This window comes from Lactuca virosa, chromosome 2 (genome assembly GCF_052849685.1).
Source record: "Lactuca virosa cultivar CGN04683 chromosome 2, Lactuca_virosa_CGN04683_v6, whole genome shotgun sequence".
Lineage (NCBI taxonomy): Eukaryota > Viridiplantae > Streptophyta > Magnoliopsida > Asterales > Asteraceae > Lactuca > Lactuca virosa.
Genome location: NC_136427.1, coordinates 311,629,069 through 311,654,702, shown reverse-complemented (window position 1 = coordinate 311,654,702; position 25,634 = coordinate 311,629,069). Strand labels below are relative to the sequence as shown.

At 37.2% G+C, this 25,634-nt stretch overlaps 1 protein-coding gene across 1 annotated transcript; it reads right to left on the bottom strand.

Moving 5' to 3' along the window:
* Positions 1-19,570: 19,570 nt before the first annotated feature.
* LOC145161682 (ethylene-responsive transcription factor CRF4-like) lies at positions 19,571-21,328 on the bottom strand. Its single transcript, XM_079081263.1, has one exon. The coding sequence runs from the start codon at positions 20,972-20,974 to the stop codon at positions 19,778-19,780; it is 1,197 nt and encodes a 398-aa protein (XP_078937389.1). The 5' UTR covers positions 20,975-21,328; the 3' UTR covers positions 19,571-19,777.
* Between the last annotated feature and the right edge of the window lie 4,306 nt (positions 21,329-25,634).

Here is a 25,634-nt window from a genome sequence, read left to right as displayed (position 1 = left end):
AAGCATTAACTTGCAATGGTATATATGAAACTGTGATAGTTGTAGATAACCTAGGAAATAATGTGTTGAATATTAATTCGTCCAATGCTTTGGACAAGGCATGCTTGTGGCATTGTCGTCTTGGACAAGAAGCGCATAGCCCAACTCCAAAAGGATGGAGTCTTGGAGTCATTCGACTTGAAGTCAGATTACACTTGCGAATCTTGTTTACTTGGGAAGATGACCAAGTCACCCTTCACTGGTACTTGTGAAAGGGGTGAAGGTCTGTTGGATCTCATACACACTGATGTGTGTAGACCATTCAGAACCGCCACAAGGGATGCTAACCGCTTCTATGTGACTTTCACTGATGATTACAATAGGTATGGATACATCTACTTAATCAAGCATAAGTTGGAAACTTTTGAAAAGTTCAAGGAGTTTAAGCAAGAAGTGGAGAATCAATTGGGTAGGAAAGTAAAGATGCTACGATCCAATCGAGGAGGAGAGTATCTTAGTATTGAATTCCTAGACTATCTTAAGGAGTGTGGAATTATTTCACAGTTGACTCCACCTAGAACACCACAGCTTAATGGTGTGGTTGAAAGGCACAACCGAACCTTGATAGACATGGTTCTTTCCATGACAAGTCGAGCTTCGTTACCTATCTCATTCTGGGGGTATGCCTTAGAGACTGCCACCCATATCCTTAATCTAGACCCTACCACAAAGGTTTCCAAAACACCTCACGAGATGTGGACAGGGAAAGTTCCCACATTAGACCATATCAAAGTTTGGGCTTGCGAGGCTTTTGTGAGAAAAGAAACTCACGACAAGCTCGAACCTTGGAGTGAGCGATGTATGTAACATCCTGTTCCGGATTGTTTTGTGATTTAAGGCCCGTGGGCCTTAATCCAAGTATGAAAAGGTTTTGATGCTTTGAAGGAGAAAGGTTTAGGCCCTTTTTGGGATGTGGTTAAGGTAGGTTGTGTGACAAAAGAGTTCAGTTTGTGCTTTAGAGCCCAAATGTATTGTTAAAGGCGCTGGTGCGGGCTTTTCATGAATTTGGATCTGAGTTCGAATGGGCTTCAGGAGGAATAAAGTTGATAGAAGTGTGGGGCTTCTATTTACCTTTTCATGGATATAAGGATCTTAGAAAATGGATTTATAACGAAGAAGTTATGGCCTTCGGAAGTTTTGTGGTTTCAGGGTTAGCCGAGTACGCTGGGCGTACACAAAGCATACGTGGGGCGTGCTAGTGAAGAAGGCAGTACACTGGGCGTACTGACTAGGATGGTCGCGAATGTTCTTCGGAGTACGCTGGGCGTACCATATGTACGTTGGGCGTACGCCAATCAGACCTGAACCCTATTTTAGGGTCTTAGACCCTATTTAAGCTCCTTATCTCATAACCTAACCCTAATATCTTCAGCCTCCATCCCTCTAAACCCTAGAAATCGACCCTAAGCCTCCATTGGAGTGATTCTTGAGCTTTTTGATGATTTAGTGAAGTTTTTGGTTCTTATTGTGGAAGAAGGAGTTCCTTGAGGAAGCATTGCTTGGCTTGGAGCTTGTGGATCCAAGCCCTAATCATATTGATCTAGCTCTAGGAAGCATAAAATTTGAATCTTGGTGGCTTTCTTATGTGGATCTAGTGGGGTGATGACTTGTTATGTTTGTACCTGGAAGAGGAAGGAGCCTTGAAAAAGAATAGCTTGAGCATCTAGCTTTTGGATCTGAGTTATACACTTGTTGGTGCATCTTCCAGAGGTATCAAGTTCGAAACTTGATCATTGTTGTGCTAGTTCTTGTTTTGAGTCCATTTTTGGGGTTTTATGTCCCAAGCTTGGAACATTATGAGTTTGATGAACTCCAGAGTATAATATCTGTCCTTCTAGATGCTTTTAGTCGTTTGGAGTCATAAAAATGAGATCTTGGTCGTCAAGATCTCTCCATGCATGAGATATGAGCGTTTTTGGGAGTAAAGAGTGAGTGTATTTAGGTTTGGGACTTTATCAGCCATGCAAAGGATTAAAGTCACTGACTTTATGGAGTAAGAGCTATTAGGGAGTCCAGATCTGTGATATAAGCCAAGGTCTTAACTGATTAAGACCAAATGAGTAGAAAGAGTGAACCTGGGGAGTACGTTGAGCGTAATTCCAGTACGCCCCGCGTATTGACCAAGTGTCTCCGATGGCTAATATGGATTTGTGAGTACACTGAGCGTACCAAGGGAGGTACACCCCGCGTAACCTCACTGTGGACTTTTGGGCTAAGTCTCATTTTGGGCCTTGAGTGTTGGGCCTTGAGTGTTGGGCCTGGAGTTTGGGCTTGTTGCACTAGAGTTTTGGACCAGAGGATTATATATATATATATATATATATATATATATATATATATATATATATATATATATATATATATATGCCTTGGGCCCTTGAGTTGGGTTAGTTACTTGGACTTGAGAGTTGGGCCTCGGGAGAGCCCATTCATTATTGGGCCTTGGTGAGTCCAATGAGTTTTAGGTTAATGATTGGCTAGTTAGTGGACTACCTTTAGACCCAAAGAGTGAGGGTTTGGACTTAGATCTTAATTGGGTAATTGTGAATCTTGGTCCAGTGTTAGAGGCCGGTGTGCAGGAGCAGCATCTCTAGGAGCTATTCATCATCCGAGGTGAGTCTTCTCACTATACTTACCATGAGTGGTATCTTTGCATCACTGAGGTGTCTTATGTGCTTATATTGAGAATTGTGATATCCTACATTATGTCTATGTGATTTATGTTGTGTATTATTCTGAGCTTGCTGAGTTAGGACCGGAGGGTCCACTCGAGTTGTGGGACCGGAGGGTCTTATCTGAGTTTAGCCGTGAGAGGCTAACGAGATATGTGTGGTATTTTGGGGAACTCACTAAGCTTCGTGATTACCGTGTTATGTGATATGTGTTTCAGGTTCTTCTCAGGATCGCGGGAAGGCGCCGGTTCGATTGTACACACCAGAGAAAAAGTTATGTTTTGAGGATCCTGGATTATTAATCAAACAGTTATGGAGTTGCGTTTTGTAAATTAAATAAATGGGATTTTTGTGAGATATGTTATGAGAATTATGTGGTTTTAAAATGAAAATTTTGGTTTGAAAATTTACGTCGTTACAAGTTGGTATCAGAGCCTTGGTTTGAGGGATTCAGATGCACATTCGGGTATGTATGGACTCAAATTGGGGATTTGAGAAAAAATTTCAAAAGAAATGATTTTTCTAAAACGAGCAAGAGTTTCTAAGAGAAAACGAGAAGAAGCAGTGTGTACAATTAGCCAGAGCCCGAACGGTGATTTCCCAAAACACCCTTACTTATTTGTTTGTGTTATGAGTTCTTATTGAGATATTAGTGATGCATGCTAGAAGATAGGCTAGGTATTTCATATATTAGGGCTAGAGTTGCCTGATTTGTGATGCCTTAGCCTAGGAATTATTGCTATCTGTGATGTGCTTTGAGTATGTGCAGAGTAAGAGTATCCAACAAGAATCTTTTAGAGAGAGAGCTTTGAGTAGAGGAGTAAATCTAGGAGAGATACCTAGATGAGCATTGGGGGAGCCTGCTGAGAGAGTGGTTAGATACCTGCGAGAGGTAGGGTTGCTTGAGTTCGGTGATACCTTTTGAGAGCGAGTAGAGCAAATAGAGTTGTAACCTAGAGTGGTTTTACGTGTTAGTGGAGATTATTCGATGCCCGAATGTTGCTTGCTTTGTGATTTGTGGAACTCTTCATGATGGGAGTCAGCTACTAAGTGAATATGACGATATTCAGGAGGTAGATGGCTGGCATCATAAGGAGTTCCTCAGCAGCTGATGGCAGAGAAGTGTGAGAACCTAGGAAGAGCCTAGGGAGTGTCTGTAGTCAGATATGTATGCTGATAGAGGAGAGTATTCACTGGGTAGCGACCAAGTATATCGGGATTGGTGATCGAGAAGGTTGAGTAGTTACTTAGGAAATCTGGGACGGTCCGTGTGGAAAGTATGGGTAGATGTGGCAGGTAGCTTGGGAAGTGTTTTGCTATGAAGGACTTTGGAGAAGCTGCTTACATCCTAGGGATAAGGATATTGAGAAACAAGAGTAAAAGACTAATAGGACTTAGTCAAAGTACATACTTGGACAAGGTGTTGAAGCGTTTCAGCATGGAGAACTCCAAGAAAGGTGACTTACCTATCCAATGCAATACCAAACTGAGTAAGACTCAGAGTCCGAGTACAGAGACTGAGATAGCAGAGATGAATCACATACCATATGCTTACGCAATTGGTTCGACCATGTATGCTATGACTTGTACTCGCCCTGATGTGGCCTTTGCTTTGAGCATGGTTAGCAGATATCAAGGAAATCCTGGTAAAGTTCATTGGACTGCGGTTAAGAACATTCTTAAGTACCCGCGGAGGACTAAGGATTGGGTCCTTAACCTCGGTGGGAGTGATGACTTGAGAGTGACAGGGTATAGTGACGCCAACTTTCAAACCGACAGAGATAATTTCCGCTCTCAATCAGGCTCGGTGTTTACCCTGAATGAAGGAGCAGTAACATGGAAAAGTTCCAAGCAGGAGACAGTAGCCGATTCAACGTGCGAATCAGAGTACATAGTAGCAAGCGAAGCATCAAAGGAGGCGATATGGTTGAAAAACTTAATCGGAGACCTTGCAGTCATGCCATCCATAAAGGAGCCTGTGGAGATTTTCTGCGATATTAAAGGGGCGGTTGCCTTAACCAAGGAACCGAAAGATCATAATAGATCCAGGCATATCTACAGAAAGTACCACTTCATAAGACATCAAGTAGAAGAAGGACACCTCGTGGTGAAAAGGATATCGTCAGAGGACAACCCGACAGATCCCCTTACAAAGGGACTGAACAGGGTTAAGCACTTGCAGCATGCAAGGGGCATTGGGCTAACGGACGATATTAGTTTTAGTGATTAGATAAATAGAAACTTGTAAAAGCTAAATTGTAATTGACATTTTATGATTAAATAAAAGGAGTTTTACTTATAAGTAAAGTTACTGTCTTGTGTCAATTATTTACTATTGTTTCACTTTGCATGTTTTGACTTCCAGAATAATTAAATTATTCAAACTATCCAAAGTCGTTCATATGTTGGAAGTACGTATGAAAAAAGATTGTCATGAGTTGGCTTGTAGATTGTCTAAGGCGTTAGACATAGAAAAAGTGTGCTACACCATTCATGAGTGCTCCTGAAATAAGATTTGAGTATAGGATTCAACCCGCGCTCACCTGAATCACTTCATGGAATTTATCATGAGTGATTGTGAGACGATAATATCATATAATCTTCAAACCAAGATATATGAGTTGTTGACTACGAGTTGGTTGTGCATTGATGGCATGAAAATGTATCAGTAATTTGATGTTATAAAACGTGTCGTTGTGCATGATTTGATGAGTAGTTAGTACAAGCATATAATGCCGAAGTTTATCTGTTCCTTTTATCCTAAGAGGATTAAAAGCGATATCTTGGGCCCCTCGATGATTCTGTTTTGACTATGTGTCGGGCCCGGTCAGAACTAAATTGATGTGTTCAGTTATGTTCTATGTTAGACGAATCGGAAATCGGGAAACAAATTGCAGGACAATAAGTATGACTATGTTCCATGTATTTGTTCGCATATATATCTTGAGAACAGAGGAATATATGATCCCTTATCTAAAGGACGAGTCACTGACTAGGTCAGAGTTCGACAGCGGCTTTTGAAAGCTTACGATTGCTAATCGGATCTTGAAATTGCATTGGCAGTTATAGTTATTAGACTTATCCAAGTGGGAGATTATTGGATTTGGTGTCTAAGCCCATAACTGTAACTGGGATGTACTTGACCCGATTGTAGCATGGTCCTTTTGGGTTTCCTTCATCAGTGCAATTTGATAGGATGAACTTTGGAGAATAAGGTTATTTGTGATTTATTAATATATTATAAGTATTAATATATTATAAGTATAATATATTAATTGAGAAATCATATTATTTAATTAGTATTGATCAAGAATTAATTTGGAATTAATTTTGTGATCAAAAGAGACTAATTAAATATATGGGGATTGATTATGTAAATCAATGACTCTTATAGTGTGGGCCAATGATCCATGATTGTTTAGATGGGTAAACCAATGAGATAACACATGGATAGTCCATGGAGGTTTAAACCCATGGAGCATAAGAATGTGAAAGGTCATGGAGCATTAGGGTTTACATGAATGTAACCCTAGCTTAGTAACACTATAAAAGCATACCCCTAGTCTCAAAATCGGCTACCCCATTCATTCTAAGAGTGAAGTTGATTTTGTGCTAAGTAACTTATTCTCTCAAGCCTCCTCTTTCTTTGGTGTTTGTGAACCATTAGAGGCATCACACTTGAGGTGCTCAAGCTTTTGAAGGCCAAGAACTACTAGTCCTACTAAGAGGTAAGTTATCTAACTAGTTGTATTGTTCAATTGTTCAATTGTATGCTAGTTAGGGAGAATGCTTTGGAAAATTCAAAATGCATGTATAATTAGAGAAAACATAGATCCAAATCATTTAGGGTTGCATGTGCACCATAGGAGTGTTATAGTGCTCAAAACCCAACACTTTGACCGCGTACGCATAGCATACGACTTGGTACACCCAACGTACGCACCTGGTCAACCCTTTTTCCATTAAGATCTTATTGCATCCAACCCTTACGTCCAAAGTCAAATCCAAGCCCCAAATAACATTTTTGACCATAAAGTTTTCAACTTTATGGTCTTACATGGCCAAAAAGTGTTTAATACTAAAGATCTCATCTACTTAACCCATTGAGACATTGTAACACTTGCATGAAAGGGAATAAGTGATCAAGTCCACGTTTTTATGCCTCTAGGCACCTTAAAACATCTGAAAGGACAGCTTAAATGGGTTTAAGTAGCTCATACTCAAAGCACCCAACTATTGGGACCAAAAGGACACAAATTCAAAGCTTGCCTAGATCTATGCTTATCTTTCATCAATTTAAAGCTTTTTACCTCAAGGTCATGACAAATGATGAGGAGATTCTGGATTCAAAGAGCTCTACTCCTCCAATATGATCTTCTCTTCTTCCTTTCTCCTTCAAGGTGACCAAAACACACACTCAAAGCTCAAAATGGCTCAAATGGATTAGGGTTTTTGTAGGGACGAGGGTAAGTTGGAGGCTAAAGAAAGGGGTTGAGTTGAGAGACTTAAGGATGTTTAAATAGGGTCTAAACCCTAAAAATTAGGGTTTATAGATCACCCACGTACGTGGGGCGTACTTTAGGAGTACGCTCCTCGTACGTAAGTTCGCACCATTATTAACAAAAATGCCACTATTGGCCAATTTGCAAACTTCCTCGTGCACAAGGGCCAAAATGCAATATTTCTTCGTACCAGGGCTAAAATGAAAATACCTCATCATCAGGATGTTACATGGTCCATGTGAAGGCCCAGTGTCCCTTGCTTGCTTCCAGGTTGGTGCAGGCTCCAGCCCCGACTACTTTGGTGATCTCGGATGGATGCCAAGGCAGGGTGGAGCTCCCGAGGGGTCATTGTCGTGCTTTCCAGCTCACAACATAGGAGACCAGGGCGGCGCCGTACACCGTTACTGGTATGTTTTCATTTATTAATTTGCCAAATTATTTTATGGTGTGCTTATGTTTATGATTCTTCTAGGTACCTTCTTAGTGAATTTCTTGCATGCTCTTGTGCTTTTTGACTCGGGTGCGAGTCGGTCCATTGTGTCTCAGTCCTTCATTAAGAGTTTTGGTATGTCTCTTGGAGAGTTATAGAGCCCGTTGCGAGTTTTCATTACCAATGAACAAGGAGTTTCTGCATCGAGCTTTTTTCAGGGTTGCATTTTGGAGATTTTCGGGGTGCCTTACCCGATTGATTTGATCCCTATTCCTATGGGGGATGTATGCGTGATAGTAGGTATAGACTGGTTGAGCAGGTTTGGTGCAATTATTGATTGTGAGGGACTACGGGTTGCAGTTCGAACCACAAGTGGGGAGAACTAATCATTTATGGCGAGGGTACCAGCGTTGGATCAACCTTTTGTTCTGCTGCCAGGGTTCGACAGTATCTTCAGCACGGATGTAGGGCTTACCTCGCATATGTGGTTGACACACGGGTCGGGAAGGAGGTTTTGGTTTCGGATGTGCCTGTAGTCAGCGAGTTCCCATATGTGTTTCTGAAGGAATTATCCGGTGTGCCTCCTAAGAGGCAGGTTGAGTTCAGGATCGATTTGGTTCTCGGTGCGGCCCCGATTTCTAAGGCGGCATACAGATTAACATCACTAGAGAAGAATAAGTCCTCTCATCTTCTGGAGCTATTGGGAAAACATTTTATCAGATCAATCAGTTCACCTTGGGGAGCATCGATTTTTTTGTGAAGAAGAAGGATGGGTCTCACCTCATGTGTATTGATTATCGGGAGTTGAACAAGTTAACGGTTAAGAACCGTTACTCGCTTCCTTGGATTGATTACCTCTTCGATCAGTTTTTGGGTGCATCTTGGTTCTCCAAGATTCATTTGAGTTCAGGGTACCATCAGATGAGGGTTAGAGAGGAGGATGTGGAGAAGACAATGTTCCGAACTCGTTATGGTCATTACGAGTTTGTGGTGATGTCATTTGGGCTCACCAATGCGCCTGCGATATTTATGGATTTGATGAATCGAGTGTGCAGGCTGATGCTAGATCGATCAGTTATTGTTTTCATCGATGATATCATGGTCTATTCCAACACCAGGAAGCAGCATGAGGAGCACCTTCGAGAGCTTTTAGGAGTTTTGAGGCAGGAACGACTGTATGCCATGTTCTCAAAGTATGATTTTTGGTTATGGGTGGTCTAGTTCTTAGGACACCTCATTAACGAGAATGGGATTTTGGTCGACCCGGCCAAAATTGAGGCTGTTATGCAGTGGGAGGGTCTGAGGCCTCCCTTGGAGATCAGTAGTTTTCTGGGTTTAGCCGGGTATTATAGAAGATTTATTCAGGATTTCTCCAAGGTTGTTGTACACCTCACTCGTCTGACAAGGAAGGGCGTGGATTTTAGCTAGGGGTCTGAGCAACATGCTGCATTCGAGACTTTGAGACAGAAGTTATGTGAGGCCCTAATGTTAACTCTTCTTGAGGGAGTTGAGATTTTGTTGTATATTGTGATGCATCCATCACTGGGTTGGGGCCATTCCTCATGCAGAGAGGGAGGGTGATTGCTTATGCTTCCAGTCAATTGAAACCGCATGAGGTACGGTATCAAATGCGTGATCTGGAGTTGGGTGCGGTGGTGTTTGACCTCCAGATTTGGCGGTATTATCTGTATGGGGTCCGGTGTACCATTTACACGGATCAAGAGAGTTTGAGGTATCTCATGGATCAGTTGAATCTGTATGAGACAGCGTAGATGTCTTGACGTGGTAAAGGATTATGACTGCGAGATTCTTTATCACCTGGGGAAAGCGAATGTGGTCGCTGATGCTTTTGAGCAGTAAGCCGACTAGTTCTTTTGTGGGGAGCTTGTGTATGAGGATATCTGTCAATTCACTACTTTTGGATTTCATCAGGGAGGCTCGGGCCGAGGGAGTCAAGAAGGGAAATTGGAAACAAGAGAGAATCAAGGGCAAGATTGACATGTTTTCTACCGATAGTCGTGGATTATTGACCTAGTGTGGTCGGGTTTGGGTACAAAATTTTGGTGGGATCAGGCAGACTGTGTTGGAGGAGGAACATAAGTGCAGATTTTCAATACACCCTGGAGCCACTAAGATGTATCAGGATTTGAGACTTAGTTACTGATGGGCGTGTATGAAGAGGGCATAGCCCGGTATGTTGAGAGGTGCTTGACATGTCGGATGGTCAAGTCTGAGCACTACAAATTGCATGGGAAGCTTTATCCTTTGGAGGTTCCCATGTGGAAATAGGAACAAATCACCATGGATTTCATCACCAACTTACCTCAGACGGCTAAGGAATTTGATGCGATTTGGGTTATAGAGGATCGGGCGCCGCAATTTGAGCTTTTCTATGGGAGGAAGTGTCGTACCCCATTCTATTAGGGAGAGGTCGGTCACAAGGTCATAGGAAAGACCGAGGTGGTTCTCCAGACGATATAGCTTATCCGGAAAATCAGACAATGATTGCAGGCAGCTCAGAGTTGGCAAAAGAGTTATGCTAACAGGCGTAGATCTGAGTTGGAGTTGTAGGTCGACGATATGGTTTTATTGAAGGTATCACCTTGGAAGGGTGTAATACGCTCCAGGAAGAGGGGCAAGTTGGGGCTCCAGTATATTGGGCCGTTTCGAGTTATTTCCAGGGTTGGTAGGGTAACCTATCGACTGGATCTTCCTGAGGAGCTTAGTCAAATTCATAGCACCTTTCACGTCTCTTAACTACGAAAGTGTGTAGAAGATGATTCAAAAGTGGTTCCTTTAGATTATATTCGGGTTGATGATCGCCTGGACTATGTTGAGAGACCAGTGACGATTTTGGATAGGAAAATGAAGGCCTTGCGCAACAAGGTGGTTCCATTGGTCAAAGTTTAGTGGCAGCATTGGTAGGGTTCCGAATGGACTTGGGAACATGAGGCAAAGATGCAGGAGCACTACCTTGAGTTATTCGCAACATCAGACTATGAGGACGAAGACTGATTCAAATGGGGGAGAATTATAACACCTTGATCCAGTATTTTCCATTTACCCTTAGTATGAAACTTATTTGCAAAATTGGTCCCTTGGCTCTTTAAGTGAAAAATACGTATGTGCCTAGTACGTTGGGCGTACTCCAACTTACATTGGGCGTAAGTGGTTGAGGGTCAAACCCTAAAATTTAGGGTTTGTACCCTACTTAAGCATCATTATCTCTTCAAAACCTCTTCCCTCATCAGCCTCCATCTCCCAAATCGTCCCTAGGAAACCCTAATCCTTTGTGTGTGCATTTTAAGCTTGAAAGTGTGCTTTTGGTGATCTTGAAGGAAGAAGAAAGAAGTGGAATCAACTTGGAAGCTCAAGGCATCTTGGATCCAAAAGTATCTTGCCCTCAAGCTTTGTTTGGAGTTATAATGCTTGGATCTTGATGTGTTATTTGCTTAGATCTTGTTAGTTTAGAAGTTGTATGCATTTTTGGTCCCATGGTTTAGTCTAATGGAGTATGAGTTTTTACCCTCTTGTATACATTAAAATGGATAAAGTCAGAGAATTTATACATTAAGACGTCCCTTGATATCTGGATTTGAAGTTTGGTGCTTTGACTTAACGAAATAAGAGCTTAATGGAAAAGTTAAGATTCAACTATGGTACGTTAGGTGTACTTGGAGGTATGTTATGTGTATCAGGGTTTGAGCCCATGGATTGTGAAGGCACCCTCTATGTTGGGCGTAGAGGGGAGTACACTGGATTTTGACTTTTTGACGTTGACCTTGACCAGGATTTTGACCAAGTTTGACCTAGGGGTATTTTGGGTATTTTGAGTAGTAGTTTGAGACTAGGTCATTGTTTGTTGTATAGGTGACCTGTAGAGTTGGCATTTGGAGCAACGTTCTTTTCTTCTATCATTTAAGACTGTGAGGTAAGTTTCCCTCGCTATACTTGTGGATCGAAGGCACCAAGGCCGACCCACTGGATTTTATGTCTTGGTATATTGGATTGATATTATGCTGAGTACGTGTTAGATTGGTAGATCTGTATGATTACGTGTGTTCACTGAGTTTGCGTTAGATTGGTAGATCTGTATGATTACCTGTGTTGCTGGTTATTGATTATTATCATATATGTCGACATGTTATGGTTTTTTGGGTTAAGGCGGCCCTTCTTTATGTTGAAGGCCAAGATACCCGGGGGGTCCAGATAGACTGAAGGCGTGTGAGGTGGTCCAGTCAGGCTGAAGGCCTGGAGAGCGGTCCAGATAGGCTGTAGGCCCTGTGAGGCGGTCCAGTCAGGATGAAGCATGTGTGTTGCTTTGGGGGAACTCACTAAGCTTTGGTTTACAGTTTAAGTTTTATGTTTCAGTGTAACCCCCGATTTAAGGTATTTTTCATTTTGATCCTTTACTATAAATATAGTTTGCAAATTTGGTCCCAAGGGGGGGGGGTAATGAAAATTCAGGATGGAGCATGTGTGTTGGGCGTATGTACTCAGGGGGCAGCCCATAATTTTTAGGGTTTGTTCCATATTTAAGTGTCATTATGGACTCAATACCCTTCCCCTCATCAGCCTCCTTCCCTCTAAAGATTCCCCACAAAACCCTAGCTTGTTCTTGAGTATTCTTGAGCTTTGGTGGTAAACTTTTGGTGTTTTTGTACACTTTAAAGAAGAAAGAGCTTGGTGTTCAAGCATTGGTTGGAGTGGAGCTCCTAGATGCAGAGTCTTCATCAACTTTGCTATCTTAAGGTATAAAGCTTCTATCTTGATGACTCTATGTGCTAGATCTAGTCTACGGCTTTGTTTTGAGCATATTATGGTCCCTTGAATCATCCTTGTGAGTATAAGCTACTCCAGGAGCTTAGAATGTTAGATCTTAGCATTTCTGATGTTGTTAGTGCATAAAAAATGTCATCTTTATGGGTTTTGATGACCCATGCAAGAGTTGGTGTTCATATTTTCGACTTAGATGGATAAAAACGGGTATTGGGTCCCATAAAGACATGCAAAGGATTAAAATTGTCAACTTTACGTGTTAAGACCTTAAAATGAAGTAGATATGTTGGTTGGATGTTAAGGGCTTAATAGATCAAGTCAAAATGTTGAAGAATGGCTTATTGGACAGTACGTCGGGTGTACTTCTTAGTACGCCGAGCGTACTTCTTAGTACATTGTGCGTACTGGGTCAGCAGCCCGTTTTCGGATCAATGCACGTACGCTGGGCGTACAGGCCGGGTACGCAGGGCGTACGTTATGCAGTGGACTTTTTTTGATTTTGGGCCACTTTTGGACTCTAGGGTTTTGGGCTCTTGTTGGACGACAAGTCTTTTTGAGTTGGGCCATTGTTAGGCCTTAGGACTTTATAGTTTTGGGCCCATATTGGGCCTTGAGTGTCTTTTGGGTTTGAACAATTATTGAGCTTTGAGTGCCATTGAGTTTCGGCAACGGTTAATTGGGCCACTTAAGGGAAGGGTAAAATGGTCTTTTACCCTTAGAGTCGGGGTTAGTGAATTAAAGTCTCGGTTATGGTTTATGACCCAATTATTAATTTAGGTATTATTTGATCATATTTAGTGCGGGGATTTTCCAGATCAGCAGTCCGAGCACCTATTTGATTGTCAGCAGATTAAGGTGAGTCTCATCGCAGTGTTGTATGTATGTCGGGCGGGTCCCGATGGATGGCGGGCATGGCCCATTATATGCATAGTGTGGGGTATTTTGGGGAACACACACCATGATTTTCTGCTTTATCGACTCTGATGTATTTTTGGATAATTATTGATATAATCTGATCTCTTTATGCGTTTGATAAACATGTTTGGTTGATGTTTTGTTTAATATAAAAACAAAATTTTTGGTTCTAATTTTTGATACGTTACATTCAGGTACTTCAGATGATCGAGGAAAAGCAAATGCATGAGCGTACACATCCTTTGGTGATATATTTTAGAGATGTTATGATACATTGATTTTGGAACATTTATACTTCATCTTGGGTTCTTATGATTTGGGTTTGATTGAAAACAATGATTTCTTTTAAATTAAAAGTGAAATTTTTTATTGTGATTTTTGGATGTTACAAATACCATAATATGATGTCATAAGTAAACACCCCTATACCCTTAGAATTTCCATTGTTCTCCCCTTTTGACATAAATACCCTTGAATCTTTAACTCCAAAACTGAATTTAGTAGCCTCTAGTTTCTACCCTCCATTTTTTCGATTTAAATTAAGTAGAACTTGATTTCCCCTGTTCAAAGTTGAACCCATTTACCTGATTCCTTCCATTCATGTTCTACTTAAAAGTATCTCCCATGTTTACTTGAATTCCACTTTTATTTCCAGAATTTTGGCAAAATTTTCCCATTATGCCCCTGTCCCTTATTGTGAAAATTCTATTGTTGTTTCCCTTTATTATCTTTCCCACTAATTGGAACCCATCAGCATCCACCATGACTTTTTTGAAACCGAAAGAAGCTCTTCTTTAAGATCACTTTTAAGAACTTTCTGATCTATTTCTATTTCTTTCTTAGTACCTTCCAAAATTTTGTTCTCTTCACCAGTTTTAACAATAAGAACAACACAGTTTCTATTCTCATGTACATATGCATATTAATATGCATATGTATAAATTTATATGTATATATATTTGGATATGCATATGCATCATGTGCATATGTATACATTATAGGCATATATGATATGCATATGCATATGTTTATATTTATATGCATATATGCATATTAGTGTATGAATATTTATACATCTATATGCATATATGTATATTAATATGCATCTTATGCATATGTATATATTTATATGTATATGCATCATATGCATATGTATATGTATATATTTATATGCATATATATATATATATATATATATATATATATATATATATATATATATACATACACACATTTATATGCATATAAATGTATACATATGCATATATGCACATAAATGTATACATGTGCATATATTAATATGCATATATGCATATGTATATATATGCATTTGCATAAGAATAAGTATATGGTTAAGACAATTAAATACATATAGTTATGCTTATGTATATACATATGCATATGTATATGCATAAGAATAAGTATATGACATATACATATTCATAAGTGTATGCATATACATGTGAATGACTATATGCATATTCATAAGTATATACATATGCATATGAATAAGCATATGCATATGTATATTCAGAAGTAAATGCATATTCAGAAGTAAATGCATATCCATGTGAATAAGTATATGCATATGCATAAGAACACATATATGCATATGCATATGAATAAGCATATGCATATACATAAGAATAAGTATATGCATATTCATAAGTATATACTTATCCATATGAATAAGTACATGCATATGTATAAGAATAAGTATATGCATATCAGCATATGCATATGAATAAGTATATGCATATGCATAAAAATAAGTATATGCAGCAATTAAATACATATGATTATGCTTATGTATATGCATATACATATGTATATACATATGAATAAGTATGTGACATATGCATATTCATATGAATAACCATATGTATATATGCTTATGTCGTAGATTTGTGTCATATGCATGTGCATATGCATATAGATTTATGACATTCTTGAAATTATGAAACTTGACCTACATATTAAATCAATCACTGCTCACTGTGCATTTGACATTAAGAAACCATTTGAAAAATAAATGTACGCATCTATCCAGAGCACATGTTACCTAAACACAATATAAATTTAAAGTTTAGTCCAAGGCATTGTGCATTTGAATAATGTATAGTTTAATATAAATGTACTTGAAAATTTACCCTCGATATGATTCTTGGTTATGGTTATTGGTCTTTAAACCAACTTCATGTGACCTTTGCGAGATTGCAAGGAACTCTGTTTACCAGTCTGGATTCTCGTATGCAGCAAAGGTATTGTTTTTTTTTTTTTTTGAAAAGATCAAGGAAGGGTAAAATATGAATTTATGATTTATCTTTTGTAAATTGTAGGCACAACGGTTGGGTGGGAAGTATTTTAAGAGAGGGCCAAATTGACTCACATAACAATCCTTAGCTTAAGACCGATAATGGATCTCCCTCACCCGTTCACCACGTTATTCAAGCACCTGCATAATACAAACACAATATTAAAAATTAAATCAAACCAATACTAACTTTACTATAAAAAATTACTTAAATTTTGCATTTAATTCACAACCATTTCTCCATCTTGAATCTTCCGTTGTACAAACAAGCCCCATCCATGTATACCATGTTTACCAAAATAAGCATGCTACTTTGTTGTCCTCTGTTTGACGAGATACTTCCAAAATGCAAACTCAACAAAACAAGAATAATGATTTGGCACCAAGTCTTTAACTTTTAGTTAAGATAAAATTAATATAATAATATGAAACGATAATGTGTTTATCCACGTATTCCAAAATCCAAACTCAACACAACATATCAAAGTTTAAGAAATCAATCTTGATGCTACATACATTACAACCATTTTAATTGACTAATTCTATAATATTTCTCTATTTTACAGGTACTATCTATTTTACAGGTACTACAGTGAAAATGCACACACAAATCCCAAGAATATAACCAAATATAAATAAAAAACATTGGAGACCATTTCAAGGGGTATGCTTTCGGTTAACTACACAGTGATTCACGATTCATGTTGCAGCAGAAGTGTTAAAACATACTGAGTTTCTTAAATACTCAATCATGAAATTGTATATATATATATATATATATATATATATATATATATATATATATATATATATATATATATATATAGAGAGAGAGAGAGAGAGTGAGTGAGTGAGTGAGTGAGTGAGTGAGAGAGAGAGAGAGAGCTAGGTTCAAATGTGGATTGACATCTATTGTACGGACGTGTGGACAGTGCTATTCCGTGAGAATGACAAAGAAAATATGTTGTTTGATAGTATGAAGACGTTCAGTCTTACATAACTACTGTCATTATCACACATTTTCACTAACTAAATCGTCTATAAGGTTATTATAGACTTTTTATTATTATTCTCATTTTGTCAGAATATTTATTGAGTCGTATTCTGTAAGAATGAAAATGAGTGAAAAACGATGTGTGAAAACAAAAATGAATAAGAATTAGTGAGAATGCATGAAAATGACAATAGTTGTGTGAGGTTGAACGTATTCGCATTACTAAACAACTTATTCTCTTAGTCATTCTCATAGATAACACTGTCCACACGTCCGCACATTAGTTGTTCATCCACATTATAACCTAGCCCTATATATATATATATATATATATATATATATATATATATATATATATATATATATATATATATATATATATATATAGAGAGAGAGAGAGAGAGAGAGAGAGAGAGAGCTAGGTTCAAATATGGATTGACATCTATTGTGCGGACGTGTGGACAGTGCTATTCTGTGATAATGACAAAGAAAATATGTTGTTTGATAATATGAATACGTTCAATCTTACATAACTATTGTCATTGTCACACATTCTCACTAACTAAATTGTCTATAAGATTATTATAGACTTTTTATTATTATTCTCATTCTGTCAGAATGTTGTCAGAATATTTATTGAGTCGTATTCTGTCAGAATGAAAATGAGTGAAAAACGATGTGTGAGAACAAAAATGAATAAGAATTAGTGAGAATGCATGAAAATGACTATATTTTTGTAAAGTTTAACGTATTCGCATTACTAAACAACTTATTCTCTTAGTAATTCTTATAGAATAGCACTCTCCACACGTCCGCACAGTAATTGTCCATCCACATTATAACCTATCCCTATATATATATATATATATATATATATATATATATATATATATATATATATATATATATATATATATATATATAGATATAGACACACACTCGACTTTAATCACTTGATTGGGCTTTTCTCTATATAACCAAGGGACAGTGATGAATTCAACTTTTAATTTTAATATCTTTAAATTTGTGGATATTATAAATAATTATGAAAGATTCATTACAGGGTCGTGGAGAAATATTATTATTTTGGGTGTCTTTGGAACAAGCGGTTTATCAACTGAAATTTAAATGTAGATTGGGACATAATAATGAGGGAATGTTTGATTTGTTTTTCATTCATTCATTCTTGTGATGGAGAAACACACCTTTGAGTGAGAATTAAGGTTTGTCATAAACCCCACATGACATGCAACCTACTACAATTATTTCTTCCAAACAAAAGCCATGTAATTTCCAAGTATTCTTATTATAATTTGAAGCCATCTATGTTCTTGATTTTGCATTAGAATATATTTTATCGCATCAATTTTAGATAGTAATCACAGAGTAAATTAACTGCTTGGACAAAGACATGCGAGTGAGATCCCATGAGAATATGAAATGAGGATTAATTTTGATCCTCCAACTGAAGACACTAATCAAAAGATGTTATGTACTTGTATGTGAAGTGAAAGCTAAACAACATATAATGTTTTTGATGACATGTTATTTATAGAGTACAAAGTTGTTTTCTTCTGTTTGCGGATATACAGAGGAGTTCCACATGTGACATATGTGGTTGTTATTTGTTAATGCTCTCAAAATTCAGGTGGCAGCATTGTATTTCTCTTTTGAGAGCCAACTTTTGTTGTTGAATATATAAATTAACACACGATCGTATCTAAATATCATTAAACTTATTAATTATCCGATCATATATTCTACGTATAAAATTCTTATAGTGTCAACGTAAATATCACAAACTTATAAGAATAAGATAGTACTCTACTAATAAAGAAAGAACGTGATCTATCATCAACGACTTTGCTCAGTGACTGTGTTGATATTCTTTAAATTATATATTTCATTTAAAAAGTTGATACTAATTTTGACATTCAAGTTATTCTATGATCCAATTTTGGAAATTTAACGTGGTCAATTATCGGTGAAAGGGGTTAATTTGACTTTAGAAAAGTACTTTTGAAAATTATAATTCTATGCTGAGAGAATTCAATGAAAGTGATATTATGATGCAAAAATTCCTTTTCATGTACCATCACTTGGAGACAATGCCAACCATGCATTTGTTTGCCCCTATCCCATCACCAATTAATTTTTTGTTATAAATGATTTAAGTTGGATTTGAGAAGTTATTTGAATTGTATTTAAGTCTGATTATAACTTATAAATTGTTTTATTCTTTGTATCATGTGTTTTAGAAAATTAAAAAAACAAATAAATAATATTTATGAGCTAAAACTCAATCTGACAAATCATACAGTGTAACACGTTTGAAGTAAAAACGCTTTTTACATTTACTACATAAATCGTTACATAACTTGACTTGACTTGTTAGCTTTAAGGGATGATATTTAACTAGAATTTGAAAACAAAACTTTAGCTATAATTTCCTTTAATTATTGTAAGTATGTCATTTTCTTATGATAAGCCCAGATTAACTTTTTATTATAAAATTCATAAATGTAATAATTTTATTATATCAAACGATTTCTATAAATCAGCTTAAGCATGAGAAATAAGTTCATTCCCACTCCCTCGGGTTCTCATTACTTTCTGCCTTTATAGACTTCCATAGAACATGTGAGAACCCGGTCCGACCCGCCCCGCGTGCAATTATATTAAATCGGCCACTAAAACTAAAAAGCTTTCTAAATTCTAATAGACCGGTCAAATAAAATCGCCCGCAGCGCAAATCACGCCTGCCCGTGTGATACTGATACACCTAAAATATTCACTTAATACTCTTAAAAAGCTTCTATAGTTATTGCTTTATACACGATGTAAATACAACTTTTTTTTTTTCAGGATATCATCAACTTTTAAATAATAGAGAATCATAAATTAAAAAAAAAAAAAAACAGGGGCTTTAAGAAATATTATACGTATTATTATCCTTCCAAACAAAGAGCTCACTCAAATCTCCGTTTTCAGAGATACATAAATTAAAAGAAAATTTCCTAATTAATATATAGATGGTAACATTACTATTATGATAACCGTTTGTATCGGTGCAAAATTTGTTGGATGGTATCAACTATCAACCATCCAACTGAATGATACGGATGCTTATGTTTAAAAACATCCGGTCATCAGAACATCGGCAGGAAGAAAATCGCCAGTAATATCTTGAAAGTAGTCATCAACCTTGAGTATCGATGATGAAGTAACATCCAGCATCATATCATTACAGATTCCAAAGTCTTCGTCCCATAATGAATTGTTGGTAGCATCATTGCACCATATTTGGGTGTCTTCAAATGGTAGTGTCGCAAAGTTATCGTCTGTTACAAACTCTGCTGATGGGGCTTCGTTTTCAATATGGATCGGGTCAGGTAAGTCGAACTCATCGATGGGTGAATATTTTAGGAATGGTGATTCTTCATCAAAGAGGAGCGGGTCACGGGTTGGGAAGTCGAATAGATTATCCAAGAATGGATCATCAATTTCTAATTCATCCATTGTGAAATCTCCTAATTGACCCGCACCAAGGTCATGGATCATTTGATAGTCAAATCTCTCCTGACCCGACCCATTGTCTGATTGACACTCCTCGGCTTCCTTGACCGGTTCAAGTCCTTCTTTTGAGTTGCTCTCGCTTTCGAACCGTAACACTGATGTCGGAGATGGAAGGTTGTTTGACTCTTCGCCGGACTCATAACCAGACGTTGACGGAACGTTAATCTCCGGCGTAGTCTCTTTGGCCGGCGGCGTCACAAAATTGGTTAAAGCGTCGGGCCCACGTAGTTTAATAGCGGCATTGTCGTACACCATAGCAGCTTCCTCCGCTGTATCATAAGTACCCAACCACAGCCGTACACGTCTAGCTGGGTCCCTAATTTCAGCCGCCCATTTCCCCCATGGCCTTTGTCGTACTCCCCGGAACTTCCTAATACCCCCCGCCGGCACTGCTGGAGCACCGGCAGTCTTCATCGCCTTTTGTTTAGCTTGAAGAGACCCTTCACCGTTTCTCGCTGTCTTTTTCCGACCACCGACGGCAGCCACTGCTGTTTTTAACGAGGTTTGAATATTAACCTCATTGACATACTTCTTGACCCGCCGCCGTCCAAACAACTCGTCTTCATCGTCACTGGAGGAGTCGGTAGCATCAGGGTCAGTCATCGATATCCGTACAACTTTTGGCAACGACGCCGTTTGCCGATCAGATAACTTCTTAGATTTCACCGCCATTAATGGGTTAGCAGCCACCATTGTTGTAACGTTTTTGTGTTGAGTGTACTTGATCGGACGTAACATATCGTAGCTATCCATCTTACATACAAATTAACTCAAACTCGCATCCAAAAGAACCCGCAGAAAGATTTCTTTAGAAATGACTGAAAGTTAGGATCTTTAGTCAGAAAGAAGCTTCAGCCAGAATCAAGAATCGAATAAAAATTCTTCAAAAAGAAGACCCTTAAAGGAAAAGCTGATTAATTGGTAAAAGAGAGTTCTTTTACGAAAAAGAAGACACATACGATATGGGTGTGTGAAGCTTGAAGTTGTTTGGGGTGCACCAATGGCGAATGCAAGTGGGTAGATTTTGTTCTTAAAGAAGCAAGAGATATAGAGAGAGAGAGAGAGAGAGAGAGAGAGAGAGAGAGAGAATATGAAAAGAAGACCAAAAGAATTTGGAAGTTGAAATGACAAGAGAAGAGAAATTTAGAGTTTTATAGGATCCGACTCCAACGTACCCAATTTCGAAACTCATTTTAATAATTAATTTATTATAAATATTTCTTTAATTTAAAATATAATAATTAAAAGGAACCAAAAATATCTTAAACCGACGAGGTAAAAGTAGCGACGGGACTTGAAAATTAAACGGAAGCAATCGTCTTATTCCATATAAAATAAATCATAATACTCATTTCTTGGAAGATATCTTAAAAAATAGAAAGGAAAAATGATCACAATTACAGTTGCGGATTCTTGTTTTATTTTATTTATCAATATCAGTTATGTTTTCAACTATTGATTCTTGGAGTTTAATTGGTAAAATTTGAGGGTTTGGTAATTGGTGAGGTAAAAGTATCGGCGGTGTTCGGAGGTAAAAGATTCCGACGACAGTCCGGAAAAGAACAGCTCGCGGCATCTCGATAGATGTTGACACGTAAGTGAAGGGTGAGAGACAATGGTCCAATGAGTGAACTCGAAGCAATGCTGACTCAGCACATGGTTAACCTCGTATATCGTGACACCAGTCACGTGAGACCCAGGATGCTCGGCCACTCCGTTAAAATCATGTCGGTCAAATTTAAATCAAATTATCACAACCTCAACACCTTTGACCAATTTAATTTTGGTTTTTTCCTGTTTTTCACTCTATTATTACAGTATTAATATTATTAGGCTATTTATTAGCTGTAAAATTTGGCGTCCTGGTTCGTACTTGACTACTTGGTAACATGGTTTCCAATCCTTTGGTAACTTTTTTTGGATGATCAATTTATTAACAAAAAATTGTCAATCCATATATGTTATTAGAATAAATACAAAATTATTATGAATAGAAATAAAATATATTTCCTTATACAGATAAAGAAAGTAAAATATGTTATTATTTTCTGCAATCTATCGTTTAATAAATATATTTTAACTTCTGGATAAAACTATAAAGTTTATTTCAAGTTGTGATGTAGTTAAAATGTTACATGTGAAATTTAATTGTACAACTTTTTAGCTTTTACAGCAAACAAACAACTAACGTGGGTAACCTCGTATCTGGGGCCATACTCCATATATAATTCCACCATGTACGTCTCTGGGTTTTGCTCTGTTTCTTTAATAACTTTTTTCGAGGTTGGGGTTTTTTACCTATTCATATTTAACTACTACAACGTATATGCTAAATTAATAAAGTTTTTAAGCAAAACTAAAAAGAAGAATTGTTATGGTATTTACGCTGTCAAATGATACAGTCATGTATATATATTTATCAATGAAATTAAACGTACGTGTCTTATTTCGATAAAGTTGTCAAGTAAATGTCATAATATATATATTTTTAATCTTTCTTTTTTCTTATTTATATAAAGTTGTAAAGTAAAATTTTCTATAAGGAACAAAATGCTTTAAAAATATACTTTCTTTGCAAAATATTCCCACAAACTTCACTTTATAAAACGTTTTACAAAAGGAGATACTTGTCATAAAACAAAATTTAAACCATAAAAGGGAAAAAAAAACATAGACATTCTATGTATAAAATAGAAACTGAACAAGAAAAAGTTTGTTTATAGCTTCAAAATTATTTTTTGTTTATGTTTTGTTTTGTTTTTTGTTTTTTGTTTTGCTTTTTTTTGTCTTTTTTGTATTTTATTTTTTATATGTTTGATCAACAATTATTTTGAGATATCATCTGGAATTTACTTGCCTATAAATTATTTGATCGAGTAAACAGCTATTGTTTATACCCAGCTGTAATTTTTTGTTTTGCATGATAACTTGAAAAAGATGTAACCTAAAATTTTGGTTTTCGTGAAACCAAAAACTAAACTGTTGGTTATTTAAAACAAAGTGAATTGAGGGATACAAAGTTTCGATTCTTGGTTAGGTTTCTTTTTTGCCCACTCCTAAATTTTACATGCAAATGTACTGGAATTGGCCAGTAAGGCCGGAGGAAAGTGTGGTTTCTTGCCACATCAAGGGAGTAATGCCGCACTTTTTTTTTTTTTTTAACTATATTAATTTAATAAAACTTCTTTTTTGCCCACTCCTAAATTTGACATGCAAATGTACTGGAATTGGCCTAAGTAAACTTAAAATATATAGTAAGGCTGGAGGGAGTGGTGCCACCGAAACCGTACTCCCTTCCCCGCCACATAAGCGTCATGTCATTTTTTACCATACAAGTGTGGTTTCTTGTTACACCAAGGGAGTGGTGCCACACTTTTATTTTCTTTTATTTTTGTTTTTTTTAACTATATTAATTTAATAAAACTTCTTTTTTAATAAAAAAACATAATTATAAAAAGATAATATTTCATTAATTAAAAATACAAATACCATATATTACTTAACTTAAAAAAAAAACTAAAAATTTATAAAAGCAAATTAGAAACATAAAACCTACAACTTAAAAAAACACACACACACCAAACGATTAAAAACTTGAAAAAAAAAACTAGAAATCAGCCACGATTTACGTAACGTTTTTTCACTTCCTCCATCGCCAAAACAACTTGAAGCTCGTCCCCGGTCATATTCGACGTGTCCATCGCTAGTATTCGCATGTCGCTCTCCCTTTGTTTCCGAAGCTCTCTTTCAGAAGCAATTTGCAAAATCTTGTCCATTCTGTCTTTTATACCCTTCATGTCGGCCCTCATTTATTTCAACTCATCTGAATCCGACGCTTTGCCTTTGCCTTTGCTTTTTACTTTGTCTCCTCTCATTGGTCGGGAAGGTGGTGAAACTGGAACAGGTTCCTCTTCGTTCAGATCAAATTGAACACGAGCATCTAATGTAGTGTGGTCAGACTCAGATGTTCTGCTGCGTTTTGAACCACTGTCGATATGCTCGTCTGATGTTTTGCTACTTTGTCATTTCTTGTTATCTTTCACAAAATTCCAAACTTCAAGAAACTTGAAAGCCTTCAGATTTTCTTTTTGATACACTTTCAACGCTTTCTTCAAAATCACTTCATCGCTTTCTCCACTTTTTCATTGACGTTTCATGTTGTTATACAAATCATTAAACAACATGATTTCCTTGTTCATATTCCCCCATTTGGACTACACTTGATGTTTTGTACGGTATTCTCCATGGTTCATTCCTTTATGGAACCTATGTAAAACGCAAATCCAAAAGCGGTCATGCTTTTTATCTTTTCCAACCTTCGCATCTTCTGAAATATCGATCCAAGATTGTGCCAACACTAACATTTCCAGGGGTTCCCAACATTTAGCCTCCGCCTTCTCTTTTCTTTTAGTTGTTGCTCAAGTGGGCTGAGTTTCTGTAACGAATTCCGGTTCGGAATCAGAAACGACCGTTTCTGGTTGTGTTTGTGTTTGTTGAACAAACTCGGGTTGAGACAAAAAATCAAATGGGTTAAAATCTGTGTCGGGTTGTGGCAGTGTTTGTGGTAGTGGTTGCGCTGGTCGTTGTGGAAAATACGGAAGCATATCGTCGTAGTGGTAATACGGAGGTGAAAAAATCGGTTGATCGAATGAAGGTATTGGGGTGGTGATGTTTCTGACGGATGTTTTTTCTTTGCTGGGCCTTTTAGAAGAAGACATTTTTCAAAAAAAAGTTGGAGGAAAAGAGTAAAAATTTTGATTAAGGTTGTGTAAAGGTTGTGTAATGGTTATATATATATATATATATATATATATATATATATATATATATGGAGTAAAGTTTTAAAAAAAAAAAAAATTTACCCGGAATGTATGACCGTTCAACGGTCAAAAAGCAGTCAAATACCACCATCCAATCAGAGGCCGCGGTTGTTTCTAGCCGCAGTGCGGCCAAGACCGCACGATACCGCACCCTGGGGGCGGTGTTTGCGGTTGACGCGGCGCATTCGCGGTTTGGAACCGCACTCCACACCCTCCGGCCTAATATATTTTGACTAACAAATGGAACAAAAGTATGTCAACTTCTTAAAGACGTTTCTAACCTATCACAATGTACTAGTAATTTAGCTACCTAATTTAACGAACTTATGAAAAATTGGGACATGGTGAGTCCTCTATTACTAGTATGAAGTTATTGATCTTTAAAATCGGTATATAATAACTATATATAAAGAAACGTATTTTATTTATTTATATTTATAGGAAAAAACTTAAATAAATATTAAAACATTAGATAATTTTTAAAAAAGATAAAAAAGCATTCATATGTTTATTTTCGTCTTCGAAACACCTTAAAACATTTTCTATGAACTTAATAAGAGCATTATCATTACAATTTTGTTCAGGATATAATG

Coding starts and splice junctions, on each gene's coding strand:
- LOC145161682 (XM_079081263.1), bottom strand. CDS start 20,974: ATGGATAGCTACGATATGTTACGTCCGATCAAGTACACTCAACACAAA.